We start from the raw sequence: 16480 nt of genomic DNA on the forward strand, positions 1-16480 counted from the left end.
TTGTCTGGCGAGCACCAAACCTACAAGTCAATTTGTTGGTAGCGGGTAACCTCGCATGACATATGTTGCGTCTACGCAGGGGATAAGTTATTAATTAACTCCTCGCCACTCTTACACTTTTTTTTAAAAAAAAAATTAATTTATTTTACATGTGAAAACTCTTTAAATAAAGATTTATCATACATTAAATTATTTGTGAAAAAAATCTTCATAAAAAAAAAAAACTCTTCTCTCTACAGTTTTAAAAAAAAATCATTTAAATCTCTTGATCTTAAAAGTGTAAAATTTTTTAAGAGACTCTAGTAGCCTCTTAAATAATGTAGAAATGCAAATAACGAAATAACACAAACTATAAGACGAGTAAAGATTCAATCTTGTAAAAATTCTGCTATTTAAAGTAATTCGCCTTAACTTTATTTAACACATTGCAAAACAACATACTGGATTTTAAGGGAAATAATCATTACATCAGATGTTGGTTCTAAATCCTCGATGGCTCAGAGAATTTAGAATTGAATGGACTTCTCAGTCAGAATATCTAAAAGAGCTGTGCATTCATGATACCATTTGATGCGTGTAAGAGGGCATTGATTGCAACAACTTAAATATTTATAAATAAATAAAGGATTTAATAAAATATTCTATACATTAAAAGAAATTGTTCTTGGAACTTTTTCTAGGGAATGGATCTTCAGCTGCTGTGCCTCGAAGGCTTTGTTGTTAGCCCAAAACCAAATGGGAAAAGAGGGTCATAGTGTTGATCCCCAACATTCATGGGTAGCTGATCTACTCGTTTAAACCATGTTCGAGCCAGCTTGCCAGAAAACCCATAGTCACCAAAAAGCGCATCAGCCACACCTTGACCTTCACTACCTGGGAGCCATGCAGCCACCAGAGCGTCCATTGATGCAAGATATGGTTCGATGACAAGAGGCCGTCCGGAGACAACAACGACAACACACTTGACAGCCCCGCATACATTGTTGATTGTGCTCGGCCCGGGCTCAGGGAGAGTGAGGTTCAGGTTATCACCATTGGTCTCAGCGTAGGGTTGCTCGCCTACTACTACGATGGCGTAGGAGAAGTTATTGGACTTGACAAAGGCAGGGTCGGGGTTCTCATTGAAGACCACCTGGGCGCTTTGGTCTACAGTGGCTTTGATGGCATTAATGATGGTGGTTCCTGTCATAAATGAATCATTCTATCAATGAGACAGGCTACTGAAATGGAAAGAAATGCAATACCAAAGTATGGATTTAGATCATCTAGAGCTCTTAAATAACTTCGAGATGGAATTAGTAAAACTACAATAGTGACTTGAAGTAAATTATCCAAATTTTTGTCACAGTTAGTAAGTAGGCAAACATCTAAAACCACAATGAGACAAGTTTCATATGATAAACGTGGTTTGCAGACCCCCTGGAGCGAAAAATGAGGGAAAATAGATATCATTAAAGAGAGAAGTTAAATGTATGCTGGTAGGGAATATGTACCGGCAGTGAGGTCATTCCCTCCAAGTCCTTGCCATTCGATTGTCCATCCACCGCATTGATAACCCAAGTTGTCTGCATGGCTTCCAGCAACAAGAATCTTTGGCACTCTCTTAGGGAGAGGCAGCAGAGGCCCGGCAGCTGCAGATTTTCCATTTTTCAGTAGCACAAGTGATTTCCTCACGGCTTCCCTCGCGAGTTCCCTATGCTCCTAATGAAAAGAGGAAATTCGATCAAGTGGGCTTTGACATTACAAAAACAAATAACCAAAGATAAGTTTGGGATATGATCTAGCTAACCTTGCTTCCAACTTCGTTGGCCAGACCTTTATCAGCCAGCGGGCTCTCAAAGAGACCCATGGAGAACTTAACCCTCAAAATCCTCTTCACAGCATCATCTATGCGGCTGATGGGAATGACATTCTTCTTAACCAGATTGGTCAATTCATTGATAAATTCTGGGTAGTTGTAAGGAACCATGACCTGCATCATTTTGAAAGTCAGTCATCTCTCTTCACATGGCTTCTTAAAGATGCAAATTTACCATTGATGTAACATTCTCACTTATGGGCCTATGGCTAAGGAAAATCCTTTTTTGTTTTTCTGTTTCGCATGGTGTATCTATGTCAGTGACTATATCCATGATGTCGGAGGTAAAAGCATGCTTCCTAACCAGTAACAAATAAAGTTAAGGAGTTCTCAGAAGTTTGGACCTAATTATGGAGACTCAGGATCATACATGGCTAAAGAATTAGAAGCTAAGGAAAGATTTGTAAGGGTATAAGAGTGTGCAGCAGAAAGCTTAGCAAAAAATCATGGGACCATGAATGAAATAAATCTTTTATTAATATTTGTTACTGACCATGTCAACACCAGCTAGAATTGAAGCTTGAACAGAGTATGTGTAGTTTGCATGTGGTGGATAGGTAATCCTGTCAATTCCTTGCCAATCTGAGATGACGAAACCCTGAAAGGATCAACCGATAATGAAACATTACTTCTCTGGGATTTCCGTAAATCTCATTAGAAAGAAGAAAATATTTCCATGAATTTTTAAAACTCTGAATATTGAATCAGAGAGTACCCTGAAGTGGAGTTTGTTCTTGAGAAACCCTGTCAGCATCTTTTGGTTCGCATGCATCTTCATTCCATTCAAACTCGAGTAAGATGCCATAACAGTAGCGACACCCTTAATAATTGAATCATAGTAAGCAGGCATGTGGATGCTGTATAACTCGTGCTGACTAACTATGGTGTTGTTTTCGTTAATTCCTTTGACTGTGCCACCATCACCAACATAATGCTTTGCACAAGCTGCCACCTTGTCCCTGAATGCAATCTTAAATATAAGTATGGACTTTACCCACATTCAACACGAGTATTGACTTTAAATTCAGGATTACTGGAACTGATTCTAATTTAAGTGGCAAAGAAGCAGTCATATGCTTGATTAAAAGTGGCTTACAATTTAAAGTTTGGAGATTGTTGTTGTATGCAATAGAATAAACACGTTTAGCTCAAATTGTTTGAAACAAATTAAGATCAAAACAATGAAAAAAGATGTAAATTCTTACTTCCCACCAACGTAAGGAACTCCTTTTCTAGAATTTGCAGGGATATCTCCTTGCAAACCTGGGATGATCTCGGTCATCATCTTTACAATCTTGGGGTCCTCACTATAGCTCTCATAACACCGACCCCACCTTGGATCCCTGCAAACCTGCGTTATTCAACAGAAAATAGGATCACCATCACAGAAAACAGCGGAGAAATAAGAACTTTAGTTGCTTTGGATTTTCTTCAATAGTTGCATTGCATCCTGGTGAAAAACTTGTACTTACCGCGATACATGGAGCAAAAGCATATGGAATCCCAGTGGCTCGAACTTCAAGCGCAGTTGCAGCACCGATCCTCTTTAGAAGATTAGGATCCCTGCAGGTATGGTCACAGAAAACGGAGATTCAACTTGAGGTGTAACAGAATGATGAACTGATTGTCATTAACAAAACAAAATTTGCTCGCTCGATTGGTTCATGATGTGTTCAAGTTTCTCACACTCCACAGAAAAACAAAAGGATGGCTATATGCATGTAGAATTTTTCATGGTATGCATGCAAACATATGCACTTGCCTGGTCACTCCAAGACCCACATTATGGGGGAAAATGGTTGCTTTATACACATTGTTGTGTCCATGAACTGCATCAATTCCATAAATCATAGGGATTCCAAGACGGGTAGCAAGAGCCCCTTTCTGAATTTCATTCACCATATCTACCCATTGCTCTGGAGAAGCCTTTGGAGCAGGCACACTCCCTCCACCACTTAACACACTACCTGTACATTTTTCACTTTATTGTGAGTTTAAAGAACATTGAGAGCGATTATGGCAAATTCATATGCAACAGTAGAAGTTGAACACATTATAATCTATATACGCATACCAATTAAGTAATCCTTCATGACCTGGGCAGTGGCATTAGCCCTTTCAATTTGAACCATCTGACCAATTTTTTCTTCCAGAGTCATTCTTGCCAAGAGATGTTTTACCCTAGCCCCAACTGGTCGCCTTGGGTCCTTGTATCCCTGTCCCACATATCCTTGAGCTTCTGCCATTGATGACCATAAACATATTGCCAAAAACAAAAGGCCCAAGAAGGGGATTGGAATTCTCGCCATCTTGGTGCCCACTAAAATCCTGTAAAAATTTGAAAAAAAAATGCAAAGGTGATGTGAAAGCTAAACAACGAGAACCATTAACATTGTATCCAAATATGCAGTGGAAAAGTTGTCAAGGGGTAGGTTCAAGGAATTGCTTATATATGGAAGAAAGTGAATGAAAGATCATGGAATCATTTGTTCAGTTGAATCATTTGTTCAGTTTCTACTTTCTATAGAAACTAAAAGATGATTATGCCATGAAAACCCAAGAAGCATGTGGAAAATACAATTACCTCCAAATAACCAGAACGTCCAAAAGATCAAAAACACAAAAGGATCACCAGCAAATTAGAAGGAAGAAACGCCAGAACGTGCAGCAAGATTCGAGGTTTAACTGGAAGGTGGTGGGATATAAATAGGGAAGGAAAGAAGAAGTGTTGCTTGAAATAGGGTGTTGAAAAACATAAGACCAGTTTGTTAAAAGAGTCAGGGACACATATCATGGTAGGTTGTATATCTTTTTCGAGTTGTTCTCCTAGAATATAGCGGGAAGTTAATGCCTTTGACTGTTAAACGTGTAACGTAACCCCCTCCATACCTATCCAAACGGTTGCCCTCAAGGCCACATTATCCGGTATGGTGATCGCCAATGCCGAGGCCTTATCTCGAGAGACGTGCAGTTTGATTTTCAATGAACATAATATTCTTTTTCTCTATAGGAAAAAAAAAAACATTTTCTTTTTCTTTTTTACCAGACAGATACATTCATTTATCAGATTTTTATGTCTTTGATAATAATGAGTTCACTAATTATAATTAAAAATTATATATGTAGTCACTTTAGTATATTTTTTTGTGCACTTTATTGATATAATTAATTATATATTAAAATAAATTGATACAATCAATCACATCGGTAGAATATACAGAGAGTAAGTAAAAATAATTATATATAGAATTATTCATTATAAATATTTTTACAATTTTTTTAATAATATATAAAATGGGAAAGAAAAACTTACTATTTTCTAGGAAATTATTTGTTGTAAAATAATTATATCCATTAAATTATTCCAAATCATTTGCATTTACATATAGATGTTATTATTAGAGCAAAACAGACACATATCATACTATTATTAACTGAGACACATAATAATATAATCCATTTTTTTTTTCTCTCTTTTATCTTATTTCTCCTGTTCTCATGCATGATCTGTTGACTCCTTCCAACTTGTTTTCTTTGTTATGTTTTAGGTGTGATCTTGTTTGTGCACATGCCAAATGCACCAAAGAGCAACCACATATATAATTTTTTTTTTTTTTTTTTTTTTTATACATTTGGGAGAGGGACGGTTTCGAAATTCAGACCTCCATTTTGAAAACTGTGAGTTATGCCGATCTGACCACAAGTCTTTGGCTCTACATATATAATTAATTGCCTTTAAAATACTAAAAAATCAAATAATGGTTTGCAAAATAAGGGGTCGTAACATGGCCAAGATATTAGAATGATTTTTATTATATACAGTCATTTATACGTATTTTTTGTACACTTTACTGATATGTTTGGCCAAAATAATTATTTTATATTAAAAAAATGATACAGTCAATCACATTAGTGAAGTAAATAAAAAATAAGTAAAAATAACTGTATATAAAATTTTTTATTATGTATATATCTCTCCAGAATTAAACTATCTATTTTAGTCAGGTAATTAAAAATCACCTCTGCTGGAGTTTTCATAGCTACTAATGTCAAATTATTAATGATTCCTTCTACCGAGAAGTGCAAAATGCACTTTTTAATGTTTTTTTTCAAATATTTTTTAAATCCTTTTAAATATTTTATTAAAATAAAGAAAAAAAATTTACACTCATTGAAAAATATTTTCTTAATAATTAAATTAAAAAAAATAATCAGAAACTTTTGCCTGCCGGAATGCATCCTCGAATTTTCCACTAAAACAGAATTACAAAAAAAAAAAAAAAAAAACCCTTTAATTTACAAATTAAGGGTAGTTTAATAACATGCATATAAGGTTGTAAATGTCTTTTCTATTGCAAGACACATCAAACATGTACATCTAGTCATGTTAACTATTTAATGAAAAATGATATTTGAAATTCTATAGAGCGCAAACGAGTCTATGCAATCTTTTTGAAAAAACGAGTAAATATAATATCTATATAAAAATTAATTAATTAATTTTTTTAGTAATAAATTTTATTTTTTTTAAATAATTATGTAGCGCTTACACACTTCACGACTACATATAATATTATTTTAACTATATGTTATATACTATATGAAGAAAATGATGTTGTTTCACTTAATCGGAGTTGTTTTGGAGTAGATATATTTAAAAAAAAAAAAGGGTTTATAACGTCGGTTCAGCTTCAAATTGAAACTGAACCGCTGAACTTCTGTTTTCTCCATTCTCTACTGCACACTAATCAATTCTCCGCCAATTTCGACCTATTCCTGACGTGGCCGATTGGTTCGCACCAGCGGTGGCCTCATCATTCTTATACAACCATAGCCAACCCAGAGAATAAACGGAAATGAAAAAAGGAGTTGGTGAGTTGCAGTGAAGTTATTTTGGTGAAGGAAATGTAGTATATAATGACTTTATTGTAAATTCTCTACAATTGATGATGTGGCGTAATTTTATTGTTGGCTGTTTATGTCTTAACAGCAAACCGATCACCGCCTCATAGCGGAACTCTGGCTCTATTTAGTTATACAGATGAGATGAGATAGGATGAGATGTTTTAAATAATAATTAATAAAATATTATTATAATATAATTTTTTAATATTAATTTTATATTAAAATTTAAAAAAATTAGATTGTTTATTATATTTTATATTAAAATTTAAAAAAATTATAATGATAAATTAAGACAAAAGGAAATTTTTAATTTGGTTAAACAATCAGGCTATTGATTTATTAATTTATTCTTTACAAACTATCTAGCTAGCAAAAGCTGACCCGTACTGATCGATCATCTAACCCACTTCGACTTCAAGATCTTGACCGTTGGGATTTTCACTTTCACACGTACGAGACATTAATTCCAATTGGTGTACGTACGTGAGATGAAAACATCATAAAACTAACGAAAAAATCAACCTATGATCATTTCTTTCCACATACTAACATATAATTTATTATTTTATTTAAATACACATATTAATACGTAAATGTGTTTAAATAGAAGTACCTGATCAAGTACCCCCAACAAATCTGCAATTTAATTAAGGACTTCCAAACCAAAGTACTCCTATAATCAAGTCCCATAAAAAAAGGGACATGCATGCTCAAGAAAATTAACCGATGAAGAACGAGATGATCAGTTGCACTTTAAAGCAAATGGATGATAAATATGTTGGGTGGCATACCAATGGAAAAAACACATTTCCATGTGAAAATATAAGCTTTTTAAGATTAAAAATAAGATCGAAGTACTGTAATAGTATATTCTACAGACTGGCATGACTTGATATTATATATATGTTAAATCTATTTTATATTAAAAATAATTTTACAATCTAATGTATCACATCGAATTACAGATGTCCGTTTATAAATTTATTTTTGTAAAGTCACAAAACATTTAAGTCACTTTATAATTTATACATGCCTGCCAACTCTTATCAACTCCCATATATATGGGGATTTAACAGAGAAAGCGCGCAGTACCTGAAGATGAAGCAGCTGCATGTTCCATCCATTGGAGCCCCCATCGACCATGAACAACGTGCATGCCTCGATCTCTTCATGAGTACTAGATCAGATCATATTTTTCACTTTTTTTTACCAGCAAGCAATCCGAGCCGGCCGGCCAGCGCAATTATTGTCAACCCAAAGTAATATTATATCCTCGATCTCCTTCTTCGTTCTGATCTATTGCATGCCCAAGAACTGGTGCAAAACTTTCCTTTTGGTATTCATGAAAACCCATAAAACTTGAACTACTACTTTAGATAATCACCTTTCTTTAATGCTGTCTTTAATAAATTAATAATTATCTACTGATGCACCCTAGCTAGGAGACCTGCACGCATTGATCAAAAAGCTAGCGTAGAAACCAAACAAAGAACCTTTTTTCTTTTGTTTTGGTGACTAAACAAGGTATCTTGTCTTCATTTGTAGAGGTTATGCCATGACTTTAATTGGGAGACATTTGAAAGCCCATTAAACAAACCCCATGAAACAGTAAAGGAATATATATATATATATACATGTAGATATAGTGTGGGAAGCCCATCATGACTTGGACAAAACCAATGCAACCAAAAAGGAATAGTCTCATTCATAAGAAAACTCATGAAAACAGCATGACCCAATCTCAACGCGGTACAGCGTGTGACATGTATAAAATGGTACCCATAACCAGCAAATATTTTCCATCCAAAATCATCAGTACGTACATTTTGTGAGATCTCCACATAAAGATTTCAAAACTTAACGCAGCAGCTAGCAATGGCAACGATCTGGGGAAGTTACTGCCGTTCCACGACCATATGCCCGTCTCGTATACGAGGATTTTCAACCAAGATCAGAACGGAAGGAAGAAGCAGCAGAAAATATTATAATTGTTCATCTTCCTGGTGTGTTTAATACATGAACTGTCTTTTTACATGGAAAAATATAGTTAGAAACATAATTGTGTACTAATCTTTACACCAATATGATGTAATTAGTTAAAAAATAAATTTTATTAAAAACAGTGTTAATTTAAATTTTAAGTATAAATAAATCAATATTAGTATACAGATTAGTGCGCAACTGTACTTATACATAACAAACCCTTCTACATAGCCACCACCTCGTTGGTTTGTTGATCATCCACGTTTGTTTAGGGAATATCGATCTTCTTTTCTCATGTACACAACCTCTGAACTTTTTCAGGTTTCACGAAGCAGAGAATAAAAGTCACATACGTGAACCGCTCTCGTACGGTAACGGCTCGAGGAGAGCAACCTGTTGTAAATGATAGATGGAGCCGTTTCAATCTAAGTTTTCCAGTTCCAAATAATTGCGACACCGATAAGATTCGCGCAAAGTTTCAGCATGGGGTTCTCTCCATTACAATCCCCAAGAAGATCGTAGCAAGAGTTGGCCCTGCTGAAGAAGCTAAAACAACCCAGAAAACTCCAAGCCTTCCAAAGTCTGTTTCCCAATCAAAGCGTCAAAATGTTCAAAAGGGGATAATTCCTCCTATGCCCGCTTCAACTTCTGGGGTTGAAAAAATGAGGAGGGAGGAGATAGCTCGGCCTCAGAGTCTTAAGAGGGTTGCCACCGAACGAAAGGTGGAAAACGGTAGGGAAGACATCCCTCCACAAGCAACGTCTTCAAATGCCATAGACGAAAGAAAATGGGTGAAGACTAATCAATCTCGGAGCCCTCCGGAAGCAACTACCGAGCCTAACGCACAAAAGGGTCAAGACTTAGCTCCTCCAAAGGCTACGTCAACCTCAGATACCAGAAACGTAACGGGCAAAGCGAGTATGGCGTCGAGCGCTGAGAAAGAGCAGATGATCGGCAAGGAGCTGGCCGATTTAAAAGCGGAGAAAGGGATTAATGTGAGAATAAAAACTGTGATGGATTCTGCTAAGCAGAGAGTGAATAGTCTAGCAAAGAGGAGGATCAATAATGAAGACAAGAGGCAGAGTCTGGTAAAGATCGGTGTAGCAGTGCTCGTGATTGTGGCACTTGGAGTTGGAGCTTATCTCTCCTACATAAGCCATCGCTCCAGAGATCTGGAAGTTCATCCGGATTAGATCAGAACTACTTCTAGTATTTCGTTTAATTATTCCCATATGCTAAGCTTGACTAATTCATTTGTAATTACAAAACTACGCCTGAATTAATGGCCATTACTGTGTAATAATGTATAGCTATCAGGCATGCAAGAACTTGTATTGCACGTACTTGAAAATGCACCGAAGCTAATTTATTTGAATATTCTGCGTCTCATCACATACTTTACAATCGTGCATGCTTGCATGTTTCTTGATCAGAATCTTACAATATTACACGACCAAAGAGAGTACGTACGTACGGTTGAAATTTATTAAATATTGTATATTGCATTGATTAATTTCTTCCCCAGAAAGGGTGACTTGAATATTGTTGATTAAAAAAATGTACAGTCATTTTTTACTGCACATTTTAATATAAAATAATAGTTTTGATCAATCACATAAGTGAAATGCATAAAAAATATGTAAAAGTAATTGTATATAACAAAATTCAGAAAGACAACGACTAAAAAGTACAAATGAAAACTAAATTAGAATTATAATCCTACTAATTAGAAACATCATCCCCAAGAAAACCATTACCATTATCCTGATCAACCACAGATTTATTTTTAACTTTTGATAATCTACCAGAAGATTTCAAGGGTTTTCTAACCTTCTCCGCCTGCATCCCTAATCCCTTCTCAGAAGGCTTCCGCTTTCTTTTCAAGCGAGCTCCACCTGCATCCTCTGCAGCAGAATAATCTAGGAAAAGTATAGTTGCAAGCATAATTGTGCACTAATCTGTGTACCAATGTGATGTGATTGGTCAAAAAGTAAATTTTATTGAAAACAGTGTTAATTTAAATTTTAAGTATGAATAAATCAGTGTTGGTACACAGATTAGTGCGCAAGTGTGCTTGTATGTAGCAAAACTCATAATCTATAACTACATGATTCAGTGCCTCATTGAAAAGAATCTAATACTGAAAATTGTAAACATGATTCCAAGTTTATAAGCTTAGACAGATATTCCATTCTAATTACAGGCAAACAAAATTAACTCACATCCCCCCATCCCCAAAATAAATGTTGTGCATGGAAAACTCGGAGAAAATGGATCTTCAATCAAGATTCAAATTGTAGTGTAATGATGGCATGTCTCCATAATGCTCAAGAAAAAAGTTGAATTTTTGTCATTAATGCAATATAAGTTAAGAGTTTTGTTACGTATATAAAATCGTGCACTAATTTATGTATTAATATTGATTTATTTATATTTAAAATTTAAATTAATATTTTTTTTAATAAAATTTATTTTTTAAATAATTATAATAAATTAATACACATATTAATATATAATTATATTTATAATTAGATTTTTTTCGTAAGTTAATCCAGTAGAGGACCTGAAAATTTCAGGCTTCATCACCCGATTAATCTGATGTGACATTGATATTCAGATTCCCAAACACAAAAATCAATGCAAACGGAAATATCCGCTTCAAAATTTTATCACTTTTCACAGTTTAATCAATGCATTAATTAGCCTATTACCATCTTTCAGTCTTTGGTTTTCTTCTGGGATCTAACCATTTTTTTCTTTTTCTGCTACATCTAATTGATTTTAAAAAAAGAAAAAAGATACCCTTCAGGGGAGAAAGAAAAATGAGAAAAGAACAGAACAAGAAAAAAAATATAATCTATGTCCTAAATAATTATATAATCATCTTCCTGTTACTTGTGTAGGGATGGGTCGCTCAAACTTATTTCTTATAAAGTAAATTTAAGTGTTCAATTTCAATAGTTTTTTACTTGGGCAATAAAAGGCTAGGAGGTCAGGGATCATATCTTGAATTTGAACCTTCCCCGTTCAAAAGTTAAAGGAAAAATATAGTTTCAAATACAATTATGCATTAATCTGTACACCAATATGATGTGATTGGTCAAAAAGTAGATTTTATTAAAAACAGTATTAATTTAAATTTTAAGTATGAATAAATCAGTGTTGGTATACAGATTAGTCCGCGACTGTACTTGTATGTAGCAAAACTCAAAGTTAAAACTAGGCCCACTGCCTTTTTTTTTTTTTAGAGTAAAAATTGAGACCACTACTGCTGGAGCTACCTTTTTATCTTTTGCTAATTATTGCTGGCTACAGTTTTTAGGTACAAGATGAAGGTAGGTTAGAATTTGAGGCTTTCAAACTCTGGAATTTTGAATCCAGATTTTGGTTTTAAAGAAAACAAGGATAGAAGAACTCCCAAACTTCAACAGTAAGGCTAGCAGGAATAATGGTTCCAAGTAAACTTGAACTAAAGATAGTAATGACTTTCAGAAAAATACTACATACCAGGCCTAACATTGGGTGGACTTGATGCATGGTTTGCTGTGCGTCCATTTGGTCCAGCCTCATCTGAAAGAGGGGATCTAGACTGATTACTATCCATTAACTTTGATGAACTCTCCACACATTTGTCTTGCTGATCAGGGACATCAGGAGAAGGAATAGGTGGCAAGAAGCAAAGTTCTTGGGACATACCTGAATCACTGAAAGCCGAATTCTTCTCTACTGTCAGTATATCAACTCCATCATCTTCATAAACATCCGATTCTTTCACCTGTAAGGACACACATACTTAAGAAACAAAGAGGTGCAAAAATTAACTGCTCAGCCAGTTAAATACCTTCTCACCTTTTCAGTTTCAGGAACCATATCGAATTCATCTTCTCGTTTTACATACTCCTCATTTTCCTCTAGCTCTTTGAAATCTGGAGCAAATGCACTCTAGTTCTTTGTATAATCTTTACGAAGCCAGTTAGGGAAACAAAGACAACAATGGGATGAACAGGATGCCACGCTAGTCAATCAAGGCTTCCTTCGGACCTTCAAGGATTTTCACAAGATGCTTGGCCTTATCCCATATGTAAATCTTGTGTTCTCCTTTGCTTGCAGAACCACCAATTGCCCATTCACCATCACCACTAAAGCAAGGTGCTTTCCAATGCATCTTTGTGATAGAATCTTGAAGCTCCCGAAAAAGTGCCTAAGCTCCCGAAAAAGTGTTAGGCACTTTGATCCAACAACCTTCAACTGCTCAACACCATCTAATTCCAAGACATCAACGGCTCAAAGCCCATCTTTAAAGGGAAGAAGGTTCTCATAATCTTTAAAGGGAAGAAGGTTCTCATAGATCCTAATGGTCCAATCATTTGAATTTGTAAGGAGATACTTCTCGTTCCTGCTGAATTCTATGTTCTTGATCACAGCACCCCCGGTAACAGGAACCAAGGCAAGCCCTTGGATAGTTCTATAATCTATTATAAGAATTTGTCCTTTGGAGTTCCCTACATACATAAGATCCCCTTATTTGTTGAAGCAAGCAGCAGTTGGATTGAAAGGGGGAGTCCCATCTGAGAACTTATTGCGTGACTGAGGGGCAGGTCCATTGATTGTGTCAGGGATCAAAACCGGAAGCAGAGTTGTGCTTGCCATGTTCAAGTAAACTATAATGGGAGCAGACGAAAGGGGGCATACCAGGCAGAGAGCTGAAGTAGAGGAGCCCAGAGTGTGTGGAAATTTATTCACAATGGTTGGGCAGACTTTCTTGCCAATTGCAAATTTGCGATGGGGAAGGACACACAAGTCAGATTCTGGCACGTTATTTGGTGTGGCAATGTAGCTTTAAAGATCACTTTTCCCTCCCTTTTCAGGAACACATTCGATAAGGATGCAGCAGTTGCTAATAATATGGTCCTCTCCTCTGATTCCACTCAGTGGTGAATGGTCAGTGAGATTTATTAGAGTGGCACAGGAAATATGAGATATTGCTGACTTTTACAATGCGTTAGTAACCTCCACGCAGATGGAGAGGATCGCTTACTTCGGTCATCTTCAAGGAAGAAGAACTTCATAGTCTGATCCTTTTACAAGGTATTATCGGCACACCTCTCCAATGCATTCCCTTGAAAGTGCATTTGGAGGAGCAAGGCTCTCTTTAAAGTGACTTTTTTTTGTTTAACTAGCATATCACGAGAAAATTCTAAATATCGATAAAATGTGAAGGCACGACCTCTTTTTAACAGATTGATGCTTCATGTGCAAACACGATAATGAGTCAGCAGATCACTTCTTCACTGCGAAGTAGTTAAGATTTTATGGGACGACATCTTCACAAGGCTCAGTATGGCATGGACAATGCCTATAAGGGTGATAGAGTTATTGGCATGTTGGAGAGGAATTCGGGACAATGGTTAGATCGCAGCTATTTGGAAGATGGTGCCCCTTTGCCTGATGTGGTACACTTGGAACAAAATGAATTATCATTGTTTCGAGGAGAAGGGGTGCACACAGGAAGAGTTTAGGGATTTTTTTTTATCATACTCTGTTAGTTTGGGCTACTTCTATTGTATTGAATGGATCTTCTTTTAATAGTTTCTACTTTGTTTTCCACAACCCTTAGTTTGTATTTAGGCTCCTCTGTATGTTCCTTGCGTACTCAAGCCCTCCCTATTTATGTGGATTAGTAATATGTCCTCTTACTTATCCAAAAAGAAAAAACGCTTTGCTTGAACATTTTTTTATAAGTAATTTTAGATTTTATTGGAAAACAAAAACAAAAAGTGTAGCCCAAATTCATGCAAGAAGAATAATTTGCTCGAACCTTTTCAACTGTTCCACTTTAAAAAAAATAAAGCATGATCCAACTACCAAGCATTGTGATCCCAAATTAACCTTATTATTTTCCATTTTTCAATTTCTGGTAAACACCTTAACTAGGCCAACACAATAAATATAAGTAACTGAACTATTAGCAAGAATGCAGATTTTCAGGGATGACCACTGATGCCATCCCTTTTTAATTATTACATTACGGCGGCTACCAATGTTTCCAAAGTATGAAGCGCTTCAAACTCCTCGTTTTGGGTTTTGAAAAGAAAAACAAACACCGCACTTGCCCTCGCCCTTTGCTGAAAGATTCAAGCAAACAAGAACAACAATTCTCACATTAAACTCCCAAAGGTGAAGTTTTTATTGTACATTAGCAGTTCTTCAACAATTTCGAAACCCTCTCCCCCACAATTTGTTACCAAGCCAAGACACGCAACAAAGTATCATAAACTAGATACATTGTAGAATAAACATATGCTTGCGCAATGTCCATTGTATAGCGTTTAGGAAAACACGTATTTCACATATGAGGGGAGGTGTTACCAACAAGAAGGGTACCATGGCGATTAAAGGCAATGCACTTCATGACACCATGTTCCAAAGGAAAATATTCTAGTTACAAAAAAATTATATAAAAATAAACCCCACAAAGTAATATAGTTTGATGTGATATGTCATATTGTAAAATTAGTTTTATTTTAAAGTAAATATAACGGATTCTATAAAATAGTTTATAGGTTTATTCTGTATAATTTTTTCATATCTGTAGTAGTTATCTGTTCGAAATGCTCCTTTATCGCCTCTGATAAGTCTCCTTGCAATGGATCTTCACAACACAAGACAAAAATTGTAACATCGAAACAAAACTACCCAACTAAATGTAACATAAATCATATTACAAGAGAACGAAAAGAGGAGCTTACCGATTATGGGCGCGTTCATGGTCCCGATTATGTTTCAGAGCTTGTGGTTGGAGAGAGAGACAATACATGAGTGAGTTCCGGAGGAGAGACGAGGTTGACGAACTACAAAACGATAATCCGAAATCCAAATTTGGCTATGAACGCACACCTTGCCACATCAAGGACAAGGTAATTCGATCATTAAAATGGCCGCGCTTGGTTTGTGGAGTCGGGGGCCACATCGACGTTATTGTTATTTTCTTTCTCTAGATAGGAGAATTTATCCATGCTTTTCTTTTATAGCCTCAAAGGAGTATATGAAAGCATACCATTTTACAAATATTATCATGAAAAAGAAGAAGTCTATGATATCACACGACGCATATGATATAATACATAAATGTAATTAGAAGAGAAGAAAATTTAGTTGAATAATTTGTTACACTAACCTAAAAAAGTTACTTTTTATAACAAAAATTTTATGTGCAGTCACTTTTATGTACTCATTTTACATTTTACTAATATGATTGGTTACGTCATTTTTTTAATATAAAATAACTATTTTAACTAATTACATTAATGAAATGTATAAAGAGTATGCAAAAGTGACTGTATGTAGCAGAATTCTTTTTGTAATAACGAATTCACTTTTTTTTTTAAAGAGTATACGTTGAGCTTGCATATCCTCGGTGTATATTAGAGATTGTGATAAAAAATATAGCTTATAGTTTAAACAATAAGTTATATTATTAAAAAATTATTTATTATTTAGTAACTATATGTTTAAAACACTTCTGAAAATATTATATTTATTTAACAATAAATTAAAAAAGTGATTTTTGAAGTAGAAATGAAGATGATTTAATTTTTTAAATATTATAATCATATCATTGAAAGTTTGAAAGTTGTAATTATCTGAAAGTTATATAGATCTTTTTGCCCATTGACATTTTTAAAAAAAAAATTGAATTACCTTCCATATTATAAAAAAAAAAAAACCACGCTT

The 16480-nt window shown here is 35.0% G+C and overlaps 2 protein-coding genes and 1 pseudogene across 3 annotated transcripts; 1 reads left to right on the forward strand and 2 right to left on the reverse strand.

Annotated features, from left to right (window-relative positions):
* Positions 1 to 374: 374 nt before the first annotated feature.
* On the reverse strand, positions 375 to 8221 carry LOC122291260 (beta-glucosidase BoGH3B-like). Of its 2 annotated transcripts, none has more exons than XM_043098921.1 (10): positions 7856 to 8221; positions 3933 to 4186; positions 3621 to 3825; positions 3331 to 3421; positions 3064 to 3209; positions 2574 to 2817; positions 2352 to 2456; positions 1790 to 1972; positions 1494 to 1701; positions 375 to 1182 (listed from the first exon to the last, which is right to left on the reverse strand). In XM_043098921.1, exons 1-10 carry the CDS (start codon positions 7933 to 7935, stop codon positions 692 to 694), a joined length of 2007 nt encoding a protein of 668 aa, XP_042954855.1. In that variant the 5' UTR covers positions 7936 to 8221; the 3' UTR covers positions 375 to 691. The 2 variants fall into 2 exon arrangements, with proteins under 2 accessions (XP_042954855.1, XP_042954856.1); XM_043098922.1 differs by lacking the exon at positions 7856 to 8221 and adding an exon at positions 4443 to 4632.
* A 272-nt stretch (positions 8222 to 8493) lies between these two features.
* On the forward strand, positions 8494 to 10121 carry LOC122292200 (protein RESTRICTED TEV MOVEMENT 2). Its single transcript, XM_043100436.1, has 3 exons — positions 8494 to 8538; positions 8637 to 8766; positions 9068 to 10121. Exons 1-3 carry the CDS (start codon positions 8494 to 8496, stop codon positions 9937 to 9939), a joined length of 1047 nt encoding a protein of 348 aa, XP_042956370.1. The 3' UTR covers positions 9940 to 10121.
* Positions 10122 to 10468: 347 nt separating this feature from the next.
* LOC122292201 lies at positions 10469 to 13815 on the reverse strand (annotated as a pseudogene).
* Between the last annotated feature and the right edge of the window lie 2665 nt (positions 13816 to 16480).

Source organism: Carya illinoinensis, chromosome 13 (genome assembly GCF_018687715.1).
Source record: "Carya illinoinensis cultivar Pawnee chromosome 13, C.illinoinensisPawnee_v1, whole genome shotgun sequence".
NCBI lineage: Eukaryota > Viridiplantae > Streptophyta > Magnoliopsida > Fagales > Juglandaceae > Carya > Carya illinoinensis.